The sequence below is a fragment of the Callithrix jacchus genome, chromosome 7, assembly GCF_049354715.1.
Source record: "Callithrix jacchus isolate 240 chromosome 7, calJac240_pri, whole genome shotgun sequence".
Classification (NCBI taxonomy): Eukaryota; Metazoa; Chordata; class Mammalia; order Primates; family Cebidae; genus Callithrix; species Callithrix jacchus.
Genome location: NC_133508.1, coordinates 153,714,085 through 153,737,245, shown reverse-complemented (window position 1 = coordinate 153,737,245; position 23,161 = coordinate 153,714,085). Strand labels below are relative to the sequence as shown.

Here is a 23,161-nt window from a genome sequence, read left to right as displayed (position 1 = left end):
AGTTTTGGAAAACTAAAGCAGTGGTGGGGTGGAGAATAGACTTTTAAGTTGAAATCCAGGTGGAATTTTTCTTGACTATTTCCAATTAAATGTCCACTTCAGGAGCTCTTCAAAAGTGTTATTTTAGGGGAATTGATTCTTGGGTTAATGCTGGTTCCACGAATCCTGAACCCACTGTCACCCAGAAACCCTGAGCCAGACCTCAGCCAATGCAATGTCTCGTCCTACATCAGGATGACCCTCTCTGTGGGCCTCTTTGTTTCTCACAGGTTTTGACGAAGAAGGAAGCCTGTATATTCTTAAGGGTGATCGCACAATAGAGTTTGATGGCGAGTTTGCAGCTGATGTCTTGGTGGAGTTCCTCTTGGATGTAAGCATTTATGCACAGTGACCCTGCATGGAGCTGTCTCTGCTCCAATATATGGAGATAGAACCTCAAAGAACAGAAAAGCCAGAGAACCTGACCTCGTCTGTGACAGGATTTTCAGGATTCACAAAAAAACTAAGGAGCACCTATATTATTGCACTGTCTACTGGGAAGCTGATCTTTAAGTCACCCTAGAAACTGCTGGGGACCATATAGTAGTAATATGCTAATTCTCTTACCAGTGATACATATTAAAATTTCCTTGGCTTTGCTCCACTACTGCTGAAGAGGAGCTGGGAAATGTGGGGAGAGAGGGGGATAACCAGAGAGGGGGGACAGGAGTATCAATCAGCCAGGTCACCCTGAGTTAACTACCCTCAGAGCAACACAGAGAAGTGGCAGAGCTAATGAGCCTCCCGATATCACACTCATTTTCAGCCATGAACTTACCACACACTCATATCCATATGCTCAGAGAAACAGAGGAACAAGCATTATAAAAATATTTCAACCATAGATAAACTCACACTTTCAGTAACTGCTGTGAAGTCCAATGCTTTGAACACATGTTCTTGCATAGATAAAGGACCTGCTGTTGAACATCCGTGCCGACCATTCCTTATCTATCAGCTAGAACTCGGTGGTCTATAGTTCTTTCTCTACAGTGTCAAAAACCAGAGGGAAGGTCAGAAGTGAGTTGGAAGCTACGTCTTACCAAAACCGTGCCATCTCATGACCCATTGTGCTTGGCCATCTCATTGACCCACACCCACAAGCCCTAAAACAGTTGAGGGGGTGACAACTCTGGGACAACATGGTGCTGCCCCAGCCTGATCAGCTAGGAGGAGGCTTTTGGAAATAAGACTGACCACGTCAAACAGTAAACAAGGCGACTGACTCAGATAAATAGAAGCCTCCATTAGGGCAGACTTTACCCTTCATCAAATCCAGACACTGGCTCCATTTTTCTCTGTAAATCACAGATAACTCTGTTTTCAGTATGTTGCCTGTGTCCTCAAGCTGACGATTCTCAATGTGAGCTATAAGATGGCCAGAGCAGGAACCAGCACATCACATTTCCTCATTCATGTTCCATGACAGAAAAAACAAATTTGGCTTCCCATTGCCCTTTTAAGTGTAAAGAGCTTCTCCCAAAGCCTTCAGCAAATCTGTCCTTATTGGGCTAGTTACTTGCCTATTCCTCAATCAATAACTGGCAAGGGAAGTTATGAGATCCACCTAAATATCCAGCAGATGAATGGATAAAGAACGTGTAGTATATACACAAACGAATAATATTCCAAATGACATTTCTTGAAAAAAAGGAAGAAATGTCATTTGGAACTATACAGGTGGAATTGGAGAACATTATGCTAATTGAAATAACCGAGGCACGGAAAGACTAATAGCACATGTTCTCACCTATGATATGTGGAATCACAGAAGCAGAGACTGGATGGGGGCTGGGAAATGGAGAGATGATGGTAAAAGAGTGCAAAGCCTCAGTTAGACAGGAGGAATACGATTCATTCTTTGAGATATATTGTAGAGCATGGTGAATATAACAAATAATATGTATTACACATTTCAAAATTACTAAAAGAGTAAATTTCAAATGCTCTCACCACAAAAAATGACGGATAAGTTAATTAGCTTGATTTAATTATTTCACCTTGTATTTATAGATCATAGCAACACTTTATATCCAATAAATACAAGTATAATTTATCAATTTACAATTAAAAACTGGTTTTTAAAACTGGCAGAAGGAATAGGTTGCCCCCACCAATCATCTCATTCTTTGAGCTAAGGTCTAGTCCTCAGAAGGTACTGCCGTATGCTCACTGGGGGTTTGTGGGGAGAGCAGAATAGGTATTTGAGGCACCACCCACAAAGTCTGCTACGACTTCCCTCCAACACACTCTATTTTCCCAGTGGAGAAGGAAATCTCTTGTTTGAACATATTTTTGTGTGTGTGTGTGTGTGTGTGTGTGTGTGTGTGTGGCATTTCAGCTAATTGAAGACCCAGTGGAGATCATCAGCAGCAAACTGGAAGTCCAAGCCTTCGAACGCATTGAGGACCAGATCAAACTCATTGGCTTTTTCAAGAGTGAGGACTCAGAATGTAAGTTGTCTGCCAACCCCAACCTATCAGTCTAAAGGCTAGATTTCCAATAAGGTACCTCAAAAGGGATGGGTCTTCAGCACCTCTTTTGCTGGGTAGAATTCCCTCCTGAGCCTAACACTGTGGAGCACATGTGCAAAAGTTATACAAAACAGTCAGGAAAGCTGAAAGAATATTAAGGTGGGGCCAGGTTCTCTGGCTTTAAAGCAGGCTGAGTGGTCTACAGAAGGGAGAAAAGCCCTTCTTCACTTTTCCTGCCCACCCACCCCTCAGTCGGATTCTCCCCGACAATGGGACAAGCAACGGGCTATCTCCCTGGCATTGGCAGCTCCTCTGGTCACCAGATGGAGAACTTCGCAGTCAATTGGAAAGCATGAGTGGAAAATTGGGGTAGGGATGGGTTTAGTAGCTGCTACAGAGTGTGAAAAATCGCTGGCCAAGGCTGTAGCTGACCACCAAGGCTGCCTGCCGTAGTGCAGCCACACCCTTGGGCATATCCCTTGGAAAGCTTTGTGACCAGGTTTCGGGTGGACACAAGGACTTATGATAGCATCAGCACAGCACAGCCCATATAGAGATGAGAGGGTGGTGGGGGTGAGTCAGGAAGATCAGGAAGAAGGGACCAGGAGGAGTTAGACTTAAGTACTGTACATATTTAAAAACTGCTTTGGCAGCGTGGGTCCAATGAAGTAGGCTTTTTTTTTTTTTTTTCCAGTGTCTCAGCCTTGGAGAGAGAAAAAGCCTTAGAGGGGGTGAACAGAACTCTGGTAGCATTCATACAAGTAGGAAGTGCAAGCGTGGGCTGCTTATGACTATTTCTGGGAACCCCAAAATATTCTGAAGTTGTTTCCAAGCCCATTTCTTTAACCAGTCTGCCTGCTAGTATCCTTAGTCACCTCTTCAACAACCCATTCCTTTGCTGTCTCCCACGCCCCAACTTAACCCTGTCCTCATTTGCTTCCTTCAAACCTCCGTTTACAGTGCTTAAAATGAATATGCTAGAGGGAGGTAGCTAGCCAGGAAGATTTGCCCCAGTTCGTCTTCAAGCGACTTTATTTTAGTTTGTACATTTGCGTATCAGTGCTGACTGCTCTGGGGTGCTTCTCCTGCCCCTTCTTTTTCAGTTCCTCCACCTCAATTTGTTTCCATCTTTACATTTCTCTATCCTCTTCATCCATGTAGCTCAGGATGGCAGATAAATGGGAGGCAAAGCCAAGGTTAGGATAGAGAGCACACCTCCCAGTACCTTTCTTTCCCACCTGGATGAACAATCATAATAATACTAATTAACACATTTCATATGCCAGGGCCTATGCTAGGAGCTTCTATGGATGCCTTAATTTCATTCTCACAGCAAGCCTGTGAGGTGGTTATCATTATCATCTGCTTGTTACTGATGATGGAAGGATGGAACTGAAAGGTGCAATTCACCTGCCCATTATCACACAGCTAGTAAATAGTGGAGCCAAGACTGAGATCCTCGGAATGTGACTTTAGGGTTTATACACTTAACTACTGGGCTATATTTTCAAGACTTTGTAAACTTAGGTCATTGCACATATAAAATGCGATAATGCTTGTAGAGTATAAAATGGAAGTAAACATGAAGGAATTGGGCTTCGTGAAAAAATTAACTTTGCAGTGTACAATAAGAAAATATCATGAAATATATTACACATTGCATTGTAAAATTTTTCCAATTAAAAAAAAATTTGAATGAGAATGTTATGCTTACTTCAAGAATATAGCTGTTTTTTGAGATCTAGTTTTTCTCTGTTGCCCAGGCTAGAGTGCAGTGGCATGATCTCAGCTCACTGCAACCTGTGCCTCCTGGGATTAAGTTATTCTCCTGACTCAGCTTCCTGAGGATTATAGGTGCCCGCCAAAACGCCTGGCTAATTTTAGTATTTTTAGTAGAGATGGAATTTCACCAGCTTGGTCAGGCTTGGACTTGAACTCCTGACCTCAAGTGATCCACCCGCCTTAATCTCCGAAAGTGCTGAGATTACAGGCATTAGCCACCATGTCCAGCCTAGAATATAGCTTTTAGATATTAGCTTTTATGTTTAAATAACAACATGAAATTCCTTATCCAGATTTTAAATGACGATCTCTTCAAATTCTTAATGATCACCATCGACAAGAGACTTCACTTGTATATGTGGATGGTGACAAAAGGGAGGATAATATCCATTGCTTTTTCTTTTCATTTCTTTTTTTTTTTTTTTGAGACTGAGTTTCACTCTTGTTGCCAACGCTGTAGTGCAGTGGCGCAGTCTCAGCTCACTGTAACCTCTGCCTCCCTGGTTAATGTGAATTTCCTGCCTCAGCCTCCTGGGTAGCTGGGACTACAGTCACCTGCCACCACGCCCAGCTAATTTTTTTGCATTTTTAGTAGAGATGGGGTTTTACCATGTTGGCCAGGCTGGTCTCGATCTCCTGACCTCAGATGATTCACCCGCCTCAGTCTGCCAAACTACTGGGATTACGGGCGTGAGTCACTACGTCTGGCCTGCTGTTTCTTAGACTGACGAGCATTCTTTTTCTGCCATCGGACATAATGCAGAGAATTCCACCTCTAAAGTGTCCTTTAGGGCACTTAATTCAATCTGACAGCTATTCCTTTTCTTTCATTGACAAATATAATGTTTGTATTCTTTATAATAATTTGAATGAATGTGAAAGGGTTACAAATCCTAATTAAATTTTTTTATATCATAGTATTTCAAAATAATGAAGCTTTTCCTTAGGAATACACAGATATTGCTCTACTCATCTTAATAATTGTTCTTAAAATTTAAATAATCAAATTGCAAGTGAGTCACTTTAACCTCTTTTTAAGGTGGGATTTTTGTTTTTAAATGTGTAAACTTTGTTAGTACATTATATATTTCACCTGGTCCTTGTAATTTTCAATTAAGTACATTCAGGTGGGTGTTTCGCAAGGTCTAGCCTTTTTTGAAGCCACTAATGATCTCTCGAAATACTTTCAAAGTAAGTATAATTCACAGCATATTTCAAAATCGACTTTTTGGCTGATGAAGTCTGTAGACTTGTTGCTGAGTGAACCCACTTCAGGGTGAAAGAGCATGGAGAGGTCTCCTGAACTCATTTCTTCACCAAAAGCCATAAAGAGAAGGAGTTGTGCAGGTTTCGATGTTATTAGAGTCACTTTTGAAAATAGCACCCTTTTTGTGGAATGCAGATTCACAGGCGAACCTTGATATGACAGAGCTTTTCTCTGAATAAATATTATTTGAATCTCAGGATTTTCAGAAAGAACTTGATGTGAAGCCTTTACACTTTCTTGTCATTGTAGCTGCACTATCAATACATGAACTGGGACAGTACTTTGAAAATCTGACTTCAGAGTTCATACACTATAAAGTTTATACACTTAACTACGTGCACTTAACTTGGGCAGAGCTTTCAGAATATATTTTGGCATGTTCATTTACTTCTTTGAATGTTTCATCCCAACACCTTGGTTTGATTCTTCTTTGTAAGACAGATGATATTATTCCAAGCATGTCCTATCAGGATTTCTAACTGGTGCCATCAAACATACGCTGTTACTAAAATTTGCTATACTAATACCCAGAATAGACAACCCTGAGAGAGAGGGGGAAGAGAGGTGAGGAAATGCAAAGATAAATGTTGAGTAAGCTGGAGGCTAGGAACTGAATGTTCAGGAGTCTATTCCAGAAGCCAAGAGTCATCACAGAAAGTGGGAGGGGAGTCTGACTGGAAGGGACCAGGAACAGGCTGGCCAGCATCTAAACAGGACGGGGAGGCAGGGAAAGCCTAGAGATGACCTGAGCTCCAACACAGCAGAAGACAAGAGGAGCCTTCTAGAAAACAGCTGCTGTTTGGCTGAGGCTAAAGGTCAAGCCACATTTTGAATCACCCATCTGGGGGTCACCTTGCTTCATTCCTTGCCTTAAAGTGATGCAAAACAGCTCTTCAAGACAGGAAGGGAGGCCCCTGACACGTCAGACTGGGAGATCACGGAAGGGAGGAGAAATTCATCAGGGACATGGGGATTGGAAAAGAGGGGGACAGAGGATTTCGATAGAGCCCACTGCTGCTTTAGACACAGACAGCTTAGGTGTTGCTTTAGCCATTCTACTTCCCTACCTTCTCTCCATTCATTCTTCAAATGCTCCCAGCCGTCTTCTCACCTGGACGCAATTCTCGACCCCAGCTATCAGGTTACAGGATATTTCTGACTACCCACTTGCTTTTATGAGGATGAGTTAGGGTGAGTGTGTATCATTATGGACAAGTGCTCTTATGACTTTCCAACCTCTCTCACCTCTGTTGTCACAACTGTCACGCTGCACTGTGACCGTTTGAGGATCCACAGCCCTCTCTAGGCTGAGAGCTTTTTAAGTTCAGTATCTTTTCCTTATTCCTTTTGGTATCCCCTGAACTCGCATTATTCTAAAAAATAATTGATAGAATCTTAATACATTCTGCACGGCCTCAGAACTGTAACTAAGGCTTATACTTCTGCTAGTTAAGGGAAATGGAATATTCCAGGGAAGAAGTGAATCTTGCTAAGAATAAATCACAGGCTCGTTGACTCTCAGGATTATAGAAGTGATTCAGAACAGCCACCACCCTCACATCTAAAGCTTGAGTGCAAATCTCTTTCCTACGTAACTCCCCAGGTGTGCCAAGGTACAGCACTCCACACTCACCTGATCCCATGCCTGCCTCGGCCGGTATGGACTCAAGTTTGAGACCGTAGTCAGTCAAGGGCTTAAGTTTAGGAAATCCTCTTGAGGCATGAGAATAAAGAAGAAAACTTTAAAATGAAAAAAGGGAAAGAAAACTAGAATTCAGCAACAGGGGTGCTTCCTCTAAGAAGTTTAAAAGACTCCTGTAATGTCATTTGTGATGGAGGTTACTTTCTACAGGGAGATAAACTTCTTTCGTGCTTAGGCCTCATTTATTCTGGCAAACTGCATGCTCTCTAGAGGGCGTGATTATAAGTAGCAGTGAGTTAGAGTGAAAGCCCTTTTTATTTTGGTTTGGGGTTTTACGTGTCTTTTTCTGTTTCTTGTCCTGTGGGTTCCCTGTTTCCTGCCTTCTATCTATGCACTTCATAAAAGTGTGGTGAAGGGGTGGGTCTTCTCTTGGGCATTTGAATGCCAGGCAATTCCAACTCCTTGGGGGGAACTATGGGTTTAAATAGTATTAAGTCATTACCTTTCTAAATAATAGCTAATAAATTATTATCCAGTCAGGATCGATTGGCTTTCTACTCTGTGCCTCGTTCAAAAAGAAGACCCTTCAGTGTGCATCTTGAAAATGTCTCTCTCTTCACCTCTGTTTTCCCCTCAGACTACAAGGCTTTTGAAGAAGCCGCTGAACACTTCCAGCCTTACATCAAATTCTTTGCCACCTTTGACAAAGGGGTGAGTACCTACGAAACCCCAACTTGAACAGTGTTGTAGGAATGAAGGATTAAAGTTTGAACTTCCCACCACTCTTTTTTTTCTTTTAGCGATGTTTACCCTTCTCCCTTGCCTCTTTCTCTAAAGGGTTAAGAATTATGTCACTAAATCACTATTGGATGAAAGATGAGTAGAAAGATGACTAATTCAGAGGATGAAAGAGTATTTCTAAAACCTCCCAAGGAAAAGTGATGGAAGTGATGGCCCACCCACATCTTCTCATGCACTGAGATGGGAAATGTGTGGGCACAGAGCGTGCCAGCCCACTGAGCCATGCTTCCTTTTTCCTAATGGGGCATCCTCTCCCTTCCTGGGGTTGCATACTTCCCCTTCCACTGGGTCAGGATGGGGAGCAGGATGGGAAGTCATCCGTGATGAGGTCAAGCAAGTGTCCTGTGAAGAACAGGACGATGCCGGTGAGCTGGAGCAGGGAAGGGGCATGGTGGGAGGAGACTGCTTTCAGTTTGTGCCTATGATGAACCACTTCTATGGATGTGGCCCTGTCTTTAAGCCTAGGATCCAGAAGACAGGTCTATAATACAAGCAATATAATCTCAACTTGAAGAATGTTTATCCTAATTAGTGGGATTACAGTTGGGAGGAATCTTGAGCAAGGGTATTTAAAGAAAATAACTATCATGTATTAAGTATCTATGATGAACCAGGCATTATTGCTCCTGCCTGGAACCCCAATACTTTGGGAGGCGGAGGCGGGTGGATTACTTGAGTCTTGGAGTTGGACAACAGCCTGGGCAACACAGTGAGACCCATCTCTACAAAAAATACAAAAATTAGCTGGGTGTGGTAGTGCACACTTGTAGGTCCCAGCTACTCGGGAGGCTGAGGTGGGAGGATCACCTGAGCCCAGGAGGTTGAAGCTGCAGTGAGCCATGATCATTCCTTTGCACTCCATCCTGGGCAATGGAGTGAGATCCTCTCTCAAAAAATAAAATATAAAAAATAATAAATTTTTTGGCCGGGCATGGTGGCTCATGCTTGTAATCCCAGCACTTTGGGAGGCCGAGGCAGGTGGATCATGAGGTTAAGAGATCAAGACCATCCTGGTCAACATGGTGAAACCCCGTCTCTACTAAAAATACAAAAAATTAGCTGGGCACGGTGGCACATGCCTATAATCCCAGCTACTCAGGAGGCTAAGGCAGGAGAATTGCCTGAACCCAGGAGGCGGAGGTTGCGGTGAGCCGAGATCGCGCCATTGCACTCCAGCCCGGGTAACAACAGCGAAACTCCGTCTCAAAAAACAAACAAACAAACATAAAAATATAAAAAATAATACATTTTAAAAATCGTGTGCGAGAGTCTGTGCTAAGAAGTTAACATGGATTTTCTCACTTCATCCTCTCAACACTCCTAGAGGGAGGAATTAGTATTCTCATTCTACAGAGGATAAAACCGAGGCCCTGAGAGAGTAAGTGGTTTATTCATGGTCATGGAGTAACTGGATTGAGAAGCTTGCTATAATCTCAGACCAGCCTGACTTCCAAGTCAATGCTCCATCCCACTGTACTCCAGAGAAAGAAGCAATATATGCAAATTGCCTAGCTGGTGTTTGGCACACAGGAAGCATTCAGTTAACAGTTAGCCAGCTATGAGCCCCACTGTTATAAGATGTCAGTCATCTAGGCCCAGGAGGTGGGAGGCTCGGATAGACTATTAGCAGAGAAAGGGAGGAACAGAGACGCCTAAACTGAGTCCATTACTGACATTTGGTTCTGATGGACTAGGTGTGGCTAAATGGCTCCTGGGTAAGAATCCAGCTGAAAGGAAGAGAGAGGCAGGCCAATTAATTTGGCCAAGCAACAAAGCCTTAGTTTTTAGAGGGGTGGTTCAACGCTGAGCTCAGGGTGCTATCTGTTTTTAGAAGTGCCTCCTAGAACACCTGTATAGTTTCATGCCAGTGGCCCATGAAGAAGGTGAGGTCAGCTATGATTAAAAAGTCGGAAAGATGCTTTACTAAAACTCTGTAAGACACTGTGTCATAAGTGCCAGTGTTCACGTACCCTTGTGGGATTTCAGAACATTTAAAAAGACAAAGACACATGGAGGGGAGAGCACCGAGAGGACTCTGATGCCATTTGGTGCTTAAGAACTTGCACCCATCAGCTGGGGTGGAAGAGGTGTCCAAGGGGAGATGGGGGGGTCCAGAAGCCATGACTGCACCTGGTAGAGCCTCAGTGGTGTCCAGCAGGGAATGCTGGAGCGGAAGAGGAGGAAAGCAATAAATGTCACGAAGTGGTTAAAAGGATCTGTTTGAACAACACACTCCAGGGAATCTCAGAGGGACCTGGAGGTGCTTTGTTGAGGTCTGAAACCAGGAAAGGCAGGGGACAAGGAAGCACTAATGAAGTCACAAAAATGCAAAAAACAACTGGCACTAGCAAAGTGGATGTGACAGGAAGACCTGGCCATTGATGAGATGATGACAGAAAGCTTCAAACTAACTTAAGATAGGAAGTCTTGGCTTCAGGACAGCAAAAACCATGCAGCCACTGAAAACACCAGGAAATCCAGGAGAAGAATCTACTGAGGAACATGAGATGGGGTTACGAGTTCACTTTTCTCAAAGCTGGGAAAACATTCTACTGGAAATGTCTTTAGTTAATTAATTCAGTCATTCATTCACTCAACAAGTATTTCTTGCGTGCCCTTTATGTGCCAGACACTCTTCTCAGTGCCAGGGGCACAATCTTAAGTAAAGCAGATTCTTGCCCTTTAGAATTTAAAGTTTAGTCTGGGAAAGAAAAGAAAGAAAGAAAGTAAATAAGTAAACAAACCAATAGACGCATCATATGGGTTGCAGGACTGTGAAGCGAGTGACATGTCACAGCTGCTGATGTAAATCTGACAGTCGGTTCCCAACTAGCCCATAGCAGTAACCTTGAACAAGCTTTAAAAACCACTCATCTCTGGACCCCAGCCCTGAAAAGTTTAATTTTTTTAGGGTTGTGATGGTGTCTCGGAATCTGCATTTTCAAAAGCCTCCCAAGGAATTGTAAAGGGTGTACAGGTTTGGGACCAGCAATGATCTGTTGATACTAATCCTACTTCAAGCCACATGAAGGTCCAATCTCTCTGAAGATGCAGTTGGAGCAGGAAAGTGTCGGAGGGCCAAGGTTGGCGTCCACTCTGCTGTCCCTCACAGCCTGAAAATATCAGTTCTCACTATCCCACGTGCCTCCCCCTGGCCTGTTCCTCTCTCTGTCTGAGAGAACAATAAGACAAAAAGTCACTCTCTTTTTTTAATCACACTGGAGCCAAAGGGAACTGAGACTCTCTAAACAAAGTTAGCGGAGCAGGTAGATGTTGGGAAGACCTAAATTTACTAGGTTGATGCAAAAGTAAGGCAAAAACCACTACTTTTGGCAAAAACCTCAATAGCTTTTGCACGAACCTAACAGTTTGTGTTGGTTTCATTCGCGACAGCTAAAACGCCTTGCCAACTTGAGGAAAAGTGATCCGTATCAAAATTCACACAAATGTCAGAAAATCGGCATTGTACTCTGTACTTTCCTTATCTTTGTCAAAATCTCTTCCAACTAGTTAACAAAAGCATGAAAGAATTAATTTTTATGGACCTGTTTGGTTCTTAATTGAATCATTTATTCTTATTAATGCTAATACCCATGACCCTGGTCTCCTAAAATACTGCCTTGGATTCAGTAGGCCCCAGTAAATACTTACTGAATAAATGAATGAATAAATGCTTCAACTCATCAAATCCCCTTCAGTCCTTACTGTCCAAGACAGAAATAATAATGACAGCGGGGGCAGGGCGGGCGTGGTGGCCCACTCCTGTAATCCCAGCTACTCAGGAGGCTTGAACCCGGGAGGTGGAGGTTGCAGTGAGCCGAGACCATGCCATTGTGTTCCAGCCTGAGCAACAAGAGCAAAACTCAGTCTCAAAAAAATAAAAATAAATCAAGTTATAAAAAAAAGAATGAAAGAAAGGGATTCTCAGAGATACAACATGAGAGCACTCCACGATGGTGTTAGAGAGAAGTGAAGAGATCCCTTGGAAATTTTACTCGACATTTCCAAGACTTAAATTAAGGACACAACAATTTCTACACTTGCAGTCAGAACGTGGACCCAGACACTGGCATTCAGGGACCAGAGACTGCCCCCACCACCAGGTGGGTTTGACTTCTGGCTCTGCTCCCTCCAGATCTATGATCCTGACGCATTTCTTATCCAGATTGTGCCTTCGTTTCATCATTTGTAAAATAAGTGAGATAATCATTCCTGCCGTATACAATCAAAGTGAGAATTAAAGAATAAACCTAAAACACCTGGCAGCAGTGCCCGGCGCATGAGCAGCACTCCATGTGTTTGCCATTATTACTGTTTTCATTCTGATTGCTTCTCCTTTCATAGAAACAGTCTTCTGGTTCCTAGAATATCTAGTAAGTGAACTCAGAAAACCAGAATTCAACCTCACTTTCTAGCCCATTCCTCCATAGGTGCAGCTTTGCAAAGAACTGTGTGTGAACTCAGACACTGGTTGTATGTTTGCTCTTTCCCCCTCCTTGGCTCCCTGCCTCATCACCACATCATCTGTATCACCCCCTGTCCTAGAGAAGAGGGAAAAACAGTTAAAAAAAAACCTCCATGTCTCCCTCTCTTTAAATCAACCTGACAATAAAATCTCCTTTGACTGACTATGGCTGTCAACATGACCTGTTTTCTTTATCTCTGAGTAGGATGCTGGAATTTCTTCCTCATAAGTACTATATGAAATGTCTTTTGGAATATAGTGACCCGGAATTAAGAGCAACCGATGACAAAAACCATATGGATGTCAGTGTTTCCTCAGTATGGACCTCCTTGTGGAAGAGCTTATGCAATACCTGGCTCCTCCCCTTCCCCAGTTAGTGGCAGCCACCCCGGGTCACGTCACCACGGGTTACCACCACAGAGCGTCGGCTCTTAGGCAATTCCTCTTCAGCTTCAAAGGAACCACTGTTCATCCCTGTGCTTCCTTGAACCATGGCTCTGAACTAGAAAAGAACGGCATGTGGTTTTCTATAGAGCGCTGCACATTCCAGGCCTCTCAAATCATTTCACAGAGGTCCTGAGTTCAGCAGCCGTGCAGGCAAACAGCAACCATTCTGCCTTGACAACACACCGAGCATGTGGCCGCTTTGATCCAGAGAGAAAATGTCTTCCAGGCTATGGGCTGGCTCTCCGAGCTCTTTATCTGTTGTAGGATGAGCAAAATTATCCTGGCTTGCTGGGGTCTTCCCAAGTTTCAGTACTGAAAGTCCTGCCTCCCAGCAAGTCCTTCCACCCACAGCAAAGCAAGATGGTCAGTTACCTCATGACCTCTGACACACTAGGCAGCTCGCAGCAGCTGACAAACCACAAAGCAAGCTGGGTACTGAGAGATTTAACTCTAGGGCCAGCACTTCAACCTAAATACCAATTACGGTTACGAGCAGATCAAGGGCAGGCTGATGGGTTGGGTTCTGATTCTGAGCACTGACATGCTTTAAGGATCTTCATCAAGTGCCTGTTCTATCAATGCTGGTTCTATTCAATCCATACAACCCAGGATAGAGAACATGCTCCATTGGCATTTTCCTCCCATCCAGCCCTGCCAAATGCAGTGGAGTGATGATGATTGTAAAATTAAATTTCCCACTTCTCATCCCAGCTGCTCCCTGCCCCCGCCTGACCCTCATTTGCTAGGTAAGTCTTTTTCCTTCCTATCTTTCCTTATTTGATCACAAAAGAAGATTAGTCTAGCCAGGCCTTAGGTGATGGAGTTGGTAACACTTCCACGTTGAAGTTAAAACTGTACATCTTTTTAAAATGTCTTTGCCAGAGAACATACACACTTATCTTAGATGGACAACACGTTTCTATTCTAGACTAGCATTCGCATAAACTTTGTCTTATTTCTAATGGTTACAGGTTGCAAAGAAATTATCCTTGAAGATGAATGAGGTTGACTTCTACGAGCCATTTATGGATGAGCCCATTGCCATCCCCAACAAACCTTACACGGAAGAGGAGCTTGTGGAGTTTGTGAAGGAACACCAAAGGTGCCTGAGATGGCATGCAGGGGCTGGGGGGCTGGGGGCTGGGGAATGGAGAAGAACCTCTCTGTGCTAACATTTCCGACCCACCGAGAGCAACAACCTAGTTAGTACCCCGGCAGGACATAACTCAGTAGTATGGCATTGTTGATCAGTGGTGACTACCAGGGACATTATTACTTCTGAATGTAAGTCTCTACCTGCAAGCAGGGTTTGATAAATCCCTCAGTCAGCAAATCCCCTCAAAGCCAGGGCAGGATATAAATAAAATTCTATGCTAGGAATGATAGCAATTTAGTGAAAGTTCCTATATACCAATAACCATGCAGAGTGCTTTAGGGAAACTATTTCATCTAATCTCCAACCTTATGGAGTAATTATTATTATCCCAACTTTGCAGGTCAAGGCATTGGACTCAGTCGTTAAGTAATGTAGCCAAAGATGAGCGCTCTACGCATAGAACTTCTGGGAGAGGCATGCTTGTTACCACTTAGGGTAGCTCTAGCATGGATCAGCAAACTTTTTCTGTAAAGAACAAAACAGTAAATATTTCAGGTTCTGTGAGCCAGATGGCGTCTGTTGCAACTACTTAACTCTGCAGCTGTGGCGTGAAAGCGCACGGATCATGTATAAACAGCTGGGTGTGGCCGTATCCCAGTAAAAGTTTATTGAGGAAAACAGGAGGCCCTAGCTGGATTTGTCCCATCAGCTGCAGGTTTTTGACCCCTGCTCTTGAGGGAGTAATGATATGGGAATATGGAACATGGCGGTAGGCTCACTGGCTTGCCCGTCCACCCTCGCCAACATGTGCACGAGTGCGTTCCCTAGACCTGGAGTACTGTGATTCCCCTCACCCGGACAGTCCTAGTTACTTCGAAAGGCAGCACTTGGAGGGACAAATATTAATGTGCCCAGCACTATTTGCCAGTATTTTGAAAGAAACGAAACTATGAGCAAAATGTAGATCCTATCTGCTCCCCCAAACATCCCTAAAGGACTCTTGATGGATCCCCCAGATGATTTAAAAAAAGGCAGTTTTGACCTACAAAATCCGAGATTTCCTGTTTTTCCCCTCAGGTTGCCTATTCTGGCCTGCTGTGGGCTCTCCAGAGTGGTGTCCATCTGTGGCATCTTGCCCTGGGAATGAGCTGACCCTGTGCCCTCTGACCCACTGTTTGTAACGGACCTCATAGTCCTTGGATCAGTGGGTCTATGAAAACGCTGAGTGGCTCTGGCCCAGATCACTGTCTGACACAGCAGAGCAGAGCAGATCTGTTTCCTTAGGGGACAAGTGGGCTTTTAGGGCTCTCCACGCCTTGCCAAAGAACCAGCATCTCATTTTACATTTCACCATGCTGTGGCTGCAGCATCTGCCACAGGGATCCCTACTCAAGGAAGCACCTTCTTTTTATTTTTTTTCAGACCCACTCTACGTCGCCTGCGCCCAGAAGAAATGTTTGAAACATGGGTAAGAAAGTGGCAAACTCTCTTTGCCTTGTAGAGATGAGTATAGTCCCCAAGAGGAGTGCTTCTTAGATTAAGTCCCCAAACAAACCAAGTTTTATTTGGCTGAGGTGGATCTCTAGATGAGTATCTGAAACATGGATAGTCCAGGTACGATGGCTCACACCTGTAATCCCAGCACTTTGGGAGGCTGAGGCCAGGGATCACCTGAGTTCAGGAGTCTGAGAGCAGCCTGGGCAATATAGCAAAACCCTGTCTCTACAAAAAATAGGCGAGCATAGGGCATGTGCGTGAAGTTCTAGCTACTTGGGAGGCCGAGGCAGGAGGATTGCTTGAACCTAGGAGGTCAAGGCTGCGGTGAGCCATGACTGTGATGCTGTACTCCAGCCTGGGCAGCACAGTGAGACCCTGTTTCAAAAAATAATACAAAACAAAACAAGGACAATGTCATGCTCAATTAAAACACAGTTCTCCATGGATCAGCTAAGCCTCTTTGGTACTACTCACTAGGCAAAATTGCTCTGAGTTTATTTTCCAAAGTGCTATAACGTCTGTTCATTGACCACCAGAACCACAGAGTAACACAGTGGAAGGAATTCAGGCTATAAAGTCATAGACACTTGGGTTCAAGTCCAGAATCTGCCAACTAGTAGCTTTGTGTCCTACATCAAGTCATGTGGCCTTTCTGAGCTGTCTGAATTTCCTCATCTACAATTGGGACTTTTTATAAGGATGAATGATATGAAGAATTCAGAATAAGGTAGCTGTTTTTGTTTTTGTTTTGAGACGGAGTTTCGCTCTTGTTACCCAGGCTGGAGTGCAATGGCGCGATCTCGGCTCACTGCAACCTCCGCCTCCTGGGTTCAGGCAATTCTCCTGCCTCAGCCTCCTGAGTAGCTGGGATTACAGGCACGCACCACCATGCCCAGCTAATTTTTGTATTTTTAGTAGAGACGGGGTTTCACCATGTTGACCAGGATGGTCTCGATCTCTTGACCTCGTGATCCACCTGCCTCAGCCTCCCAAAGTGCTGGGATTACAGGCTTGAGCTACCGAGCCCGGTCGCTGTTTTTTTTTTTTTAAATATCAGCTGAAGGCACTGGCAAACAGCTGAGCCAACTTGTCCTCTAGGTCTGTGTCACGGACAATATGTCAGGCAGCTCAAATAGTGTTAGAAAGAGGGCCATGGAGATAAAGCCCCCACCCACACCTCAGCTTTGTACAGAATTTCTTAAGTAACAAAGGCTGTGGAGCATTTTTCAAAGCATTTCATGTGTCCTTTTACTTGGATTTTCCAATAGCTCTAGAAAGTGATGTAGAACAAGTATTATTCATCAGCCAGGCAGAGTGGGGCAGCCCCCGTGTCATCCCAGCTACTTGGGAAGTTGAGGTGGGAGGATTGTTTGAGCCCAGGAGCTTGAGGCTTCCTTGAGCTATGATCATTGCCACTGCACTCCAGCCTGGGCAACACAGCAAGACTCTGTCCCACAAACAAACAAACAAAACCAAGTATTATTTTAGCCCCATTTTACATATCGAGAAACTGATGCTCATATAGATTAGTCACTAGAGGACACATAACTAATAAGCATTAGTTCTTGGAACTTAAATGTAGGCCATATGGAGCCAAACCTCATGTTCTCTGCAGAGTGCCTCCCCAGGGTGACCATGTGCCCACAAGGGGCCATTTGGGGTGAGGGATGGGGAGGAAGAGAAAGGAATTAACACCGAAGTATTTGTCTATTTAATTCTTTGAAGAGATGGATGAACAAAACTAGGGAGTAACTTGACACTATTTTACTGGTCTGTAACTTACTTGGATGTTTGAAGGTAGAGCAAACATTTCACAAGATACAGTAGGGTAAATAACCCAGTCCAGAGGAGTGGACTATTTAATAACAACTCAGCACAATAGAAACAAACTTTCCTAACATTTAAGCCTTTCAGATATATTAAAATGTTCTTATTGTGCGGCATGAGTCACCAGCACTCCAGGCTGGAGTGCAATGGCGCCATCTTGGCTTATTGCAACCTCTGCCTCCCATGATTCACATGGTGACTCATGCCTGTAATCCCAGTACTTTGGGAGGCCAAGGTGGGCAGATCACTTGACATTAGGAGTTCGAGACCAGCCTGGCCAACACGGTGAAACCCGATTCCTACCAAAAAATACAAAAATTAGCTGGGTGTGGTGGCAGGCGCCTGTAGTCCCAGCGACTGAGGAGGGTGACATGAGAATCACTTTGACTCAGGAGGCAGCGGATGCAGTGAGCTGTGATTGCCCCTCTGCACTCCAGCCTGGGCAACAGAGTGAAACCCTGTCTCAAAAAAACAAAAAAAAAAGGAGATTCTTATAATATATTTTAAAATAGTAATAGCAAAAGGATATCATAGTGCTTTAAAATATTTCTTTTAAACATTGTTTTTACTTTTTACTCTAAATAATTTCAGACATACAAACACAGTGCAAAGAACCTCATTCTCTTTTCACCAAATGCTAACATCTTACCATGCATTCCCTCTATCTACATAGACACATAGATAGATAGATGATAGACAGATATAGATAGACAGAGAGAATTATCAAAATCAGGAAATTTGCACCGACACAATAAGTTTACTACCATTACTCAAGTTGGCCGGTTGTCCCACCGGGGTCCTTTACAGCAAAACAAAAACTTCTCTTCTTCTTGGCTCAGGATCCAATCCAGGATCTCACACTTTTGTGAATTTCCTTATGTCTCTTTTTCTTTTATATGTTATTATTTTTGAGACGGATTCTTCCTCTGTCATCCAGGCTGGAGTGCAATGGCACCATCTTGGCTTATTGCAACCTCTGCCTCCCAAGTTCAAGCAATTCTCCTCCCTCAGCCTCCCAAGTAGCTGGGATTACAGGTGCACACCACCACGCCTGGCTGATTTTTGTGTTTTTAGTAGAGAGGATTTCACCATGTTGACCGGGCTGATCTGAAACTCCTGACCTCAGGTGATCCTCCCACCTCGGCCTCCAAAGGCAGGAGGTATTACCGGCACGAGCCACCACACCTGGCTAATTTTTGTGTTTTTAGTAGAGACAGGGTTTCACCACATTGACCAGGTCGGTCTCGAACTCCTGACCTCAGGTGACCCTCCCGCCTCGGTCTCCAAAGGCAGGAGGTATTACCGGCATGAGCCACCACGCCTGGCTAATTTTTGTGTTTTTAGTAGAGACAGGGTTTCACCACATTGACCAGGTGGGTCTCGAACTCCTGACCTCAGGTGATCCTCCCACCTCGGCCTCCAAAGGCAGGAGGTATTACCGGCACGAGCCACCACACCTGGCTAATTTTTGTGTTTTTAGTAGAGACAGGGTTTCACCACATTGACCAGGTCGGTCTCGAACTCCTGACCTCAGGTGACCCTCCCGCCTCGGCCTCCAAAGGCAGGAGGTATTACAGGCATGAGCCACCACGCCTGGCTAATTTTTGTGTTTTTAGTAGAGACAGGGTTTCACCACATTGACCAGGTTGGTCTCGAACTCCTGACCTCAGGTGACCCTCCCGCCTCGGCCTCCAAAGGCAGGAGGTATTACAGGCATGAGCCACCACGCCTGGCTAATTTTTGTGTTTTTAGTAGAGACAGGGTTTCACCACATTGACCAGGTCGGTCTCGAACTCCTGACCTCAGGTGACCCTCCCGCCTTGGCCTCCAAAGGCAGGAGGTATTACCGGCACGAGCCACCACACCTGGCTAATTTTTGTGTTTTTAGTAGAGACAGGGTTTCACCACGTTGACCAGGTCGGTCTCGAACTCCTGACCTCAGGTGACCCTCCCGCCTCGGCCTCCAAAGGCAGGAGGTATTACAGGCATGAGCCACCACGCCTGGCTAATTTTTGTGTTTTTAGTAGAGACAGGGTTTCACCACATTGACCAGGTTGGTCTCGAACTCCTGACCTCAGGTGACCCTCCCGCCTCGGCCTCCAAAGGCAGGAGGTATTACAGGCATGAGCCACCACGCCTGGCTAATTTTTGTGTTTTTAGTAGAGACAGGGTTTCACCACATTGACCAGGTCGGTCTCGAACTCCTGACCTCAGGTGACCCTCCCGCCTCGGCCTCCAAAGGCAGGAGGTATTACAGGCATGAGCCGCCACGCCTGGCCTCTCATACTTCTATCACCTTGAGTCTGGAACAGGGTACTGGTATTTGTCTTTCATGATACAAACTACCACTTCAAGTTGAGGTCATTACTGATGCTATCTTCTGCTGTGGCTTTATCTTCAGTGTTTTTCTTTATATTGTCTTTATTCCTAAGGGGCAAGTGTCATTATCTAGGTTCCAGGAAAGGAGGGAGTATAACACTGTGGACCCTTCTCCCAGGACTTTCCTTCCTGCAATAGCAGTATCACACCTGAGACCACAGTATTCTGTAGATGGTGAGCCTGTGTCCTCACACATCCCACACGGCTGCAGAAATACTCCCTCTTGGCATATCAGAGGCAGGTGTTCGGAACGGAAGTTCACTGTTAGGTTTCATTGCAACTCATTCTCTGCTTTCTTTTCATTTAATGAAGAAGATAGATGACAGTCTTTTGCTATAATATAAAATAATGGTGATGGCTCATATTCTCCACATTATTGTATATTGAATTGTTCTCTACTTGGGGGAAAAAGCAGCACAATGAATTTACCCAGGTAGAGAGAAGGGCAACTGAAATGGTTTATCCCTTCCCTCCCCATTCTGGAACAGCCCCATCACTTACCCCAGGAGCCCTAACCGGACCTAGTCAGCCCCTCATTCAAGTCTCCATCTAGAGAGGGAAGGCAGGACAGGACCTTCCAGTGTCATCTTTGTTTCCTCGAAAGGGAGAGACAGGAATCAGTCCATCCAAGGGACCTCTGAGGAGCCACTTTCCACACCCCTTCTTCTACCTGTGCCCCCTAGCAGGGCACTGCTCTAAGTGGCATCTCTGTGGGCCACGTGGCCACAGCAACTTAAACCACAGATGTGGTTGTGGAAAGTGACCAGTTAATGAACTTTAAAGTCTTTCTCTTTGGCCAGGCAAGGTGGCTCGTGTCTGTAGTTTCAGCACTTTGGGAGGCTGAGGTGGGTGAATCGCTTGAGTCAAGGAATTTGGGACCAGCCTGGGCAACATAGGAAAACCCTGTCTCTGCAAAAAATGCAAAATTAGCTGGGTGTAGTGGTGTGTGTCTACAGCCCCAGCCCCTTGGGAGGCTGAGGCAGGTGGATCCCTTGAGTCTGGGAGGCAAAGTCTACAGTGAGCTAAGATGTGCCACTGCACTCCAATCTGGGCAAAAGAGTAAAACCCTGTCTCAAAAAAAAAAAAAAAAAGAAAGAAAGAAAAAGAAAAGTACCTTCAACATCCACTTCCCCAGACATTGCAAAATATTTAAATTAGATGGGAAAGCTAGCTAGAGCTAAAACAACTCTTGTTCTTTCTCTCTCTCCAATTGGGCAGGGTTTTAAAGATGCAGGCCATAGAAAACCCATCACATATGATTACTAAAGAAACTGGTGCCTGCTAACATTTGCTTTGTGTACATTGGAAAGCTATTTATTTTAAATATTCGAAGAATGTCAAGGTGAGGCAGGGCAAAAAGAGACCCAGTGCTGATCTGTCATTCACCTTGGAGGCTCCACCCTCCATCCAGCCAGCTAGAGTCCTGGGGAACTGCCCACAGGGAAGGAGAGTCAGTAATTTCTTCTAAAAGAAGCCTCCCTCAGGAAGGCAGCAAATCACACTGCCACGTGTGTACCTATGCAACTATCTTGCATGTTCTTCACATGTACCCCAAAACCTAAAATGCAATTAAAAAAAAAGCCTCCCTCTATTGCAACAGCAAAGTACTTTCAAGATGGGGTCAGACACCCCCAAACTAGCATCTAGGTCACCCCACTGCACCTTAAATAGGGAGCCTGCTAATTTTAACTGCATTTTTTTTCTTTGCATCTCTTCATTCAACATGAGAACAAACATTCAACAGAGCCTGGAAGGAAACTGGGTAAAATATTAAGTGGTAATATATGCGGTTGGTAGGTAATTGATGAGTATAGTTTCTTCTCTGTGTACCTAATATTTTCAAATTTTCTTCGTGAGTTAAGTTTTTATTGCCATACTCCTTTGAGTCTCTAAGTATTAAAAAGAACCTCTGTGCTAAGCAATGAGGTCATGAAAATGAACATCGCTGTCCTGTCCTTAGGAGCTCAGATTGAGTAGATGGAACAGTCTCAAGACACACAAAGTCCGTCCAGTGTGCTCACTGCTGTGACAGAGGGGTGTACACAGTGCTGGGGAATCCACAGGAAGGGGTTCACCGAAGTTGTTCCCAAATCTCCAGTTTTTATATGAAGGTCTCTTCCCAGCCTCTTTCAACTTAAGAGCCATTGACTCAGGTTTGCAACGTCTTCTGCAAATCCTGCAGGGGGCAGTCAATTCATGGAGGCTGTCCTGCTGGCGGTGGTGGGACAAAAAGAGGACAGGTGCTATGGTCTGAATTTCTGTGGTCCCCCCAAAATTCATACACGGGAATCATAGTCTCCAAGGTAATGGTGTCAGGAGGTGGGCCTTTGGGAAGCAATTAGGTCTTGAGGGCTCAACCCTCATGTTGAGATTAGTGACCGGAGAGTTAGCTGGTCCCTTCCACCGTGAGGACACAGCATGAAAGCACCGTTTCTGAGCCAGAAAGCAGCCCTCGCCAGACACCAAATCTGCCGGTGTCTTGATTTCTCAGCTTCCATAACAGTGAGAAATACATTTCTGTTGTTTATAAGCTACCCAGCTTTTGATACGTTGTTACAGCAGCCAGAATGGACCTAGACAGTGGGCTGTGGGGCCAGACAGAACTGGCTCGAATACCCCTTCTGTCACTATTAGTTCTGTGGCCGGAGGTAAGTCACTTTGATTCTTTAAGCATCAATAAGACTTTCTTATGAGATTTTGAGATAATGTACTTACTAAGTACAGAAAAAGTGGCAAATGGCAGACACTGTTGTCATCTTAATCATCATTGTTATTTTAAGCCGTAATCCTTTTCTTCAGTGAGAAAGAGAATTTCCAAGACAATGTGACCTAAAGACCAAATGAGAGATCTCAGTAGCAGAGGCTGTGGGATTCAGAGAGGCCCTGGGGCGTTCTCAGTCCTCAAGCCTGCGCCGCTCTCCCTCCCCTGTGCAAGCTGAGTTCTCACTGAGTAGCTCCGACTTGCCAGGTTGCCCTTGGATTCTTGCTCTGTGACTTTAGTACTTGAAAATGCCTGGACCTAGCGCTGGCCTAATTCCTTGTGGATGTGGAATACACAGGTCTGTGCGCTGAATATTTGTGATCCACAAAGAGATAGACTCTTTCCCTTGGTGACAGTGCTCCCTCCAGGAACCACCTTGGATCTGGGGAGTGACAGCCGTATTATGAACAGCCTCCTAGAAAACAAATATGGATTCTTAATTCTAAAGCCAATTTCCAAATGCGTTCTAGAAGGGCACACAGAAATGGAGTCAGTTTCACAGAGTTAACGGCACTCATTTCCTTCTGCTGGCAGGAGACAGAGACACAGGCTAGCCTAATGAGAACTGATCGGGATATGCTGTCTGGAGATAATAGCAAATGTAAAACAGTGAAACCTCAGACTCCCCTTCTGGTTGCTGTCGGATTTGAGTAATAAGCCGGCACACATGGGCACACACATGCA

At 44.7% G+C, this 23,161-nt stretch overlaps 1 protein-coding gene across 1 annotated transcript in view; it reads left to right on the top strand.

The window, feature by feature from the left end:
• CASQ2 (calsequestrin 2) overlaps positions 1–23,161 on the top strand; it is a 72,495-nt gene that overhangs the window by 29,876 nt on the left and 19,458 nt on the right. The window contains exons 3-7 of the mRNA XM_035252561.3: positions 270–370; positions 2,381–2,492; positions 7,842–7,915; positions 13,889–14,019; positions 15,436–15,481. Of these exons, the coding sequence (XP_035108452.1) occupies positions 270–370; positions 2,381–2,492; positions 7,842–7,915; positions 13,889–14,019; positions 15,436–15,481 (464 nt within the window). The remainder of the gene's footprint in view (positions 1–269; positions 371–2,380; positions 2,493–7,841; positions 7,916–13,888; positions 14,020–15,435; positions 15,482–23,161) is intronic.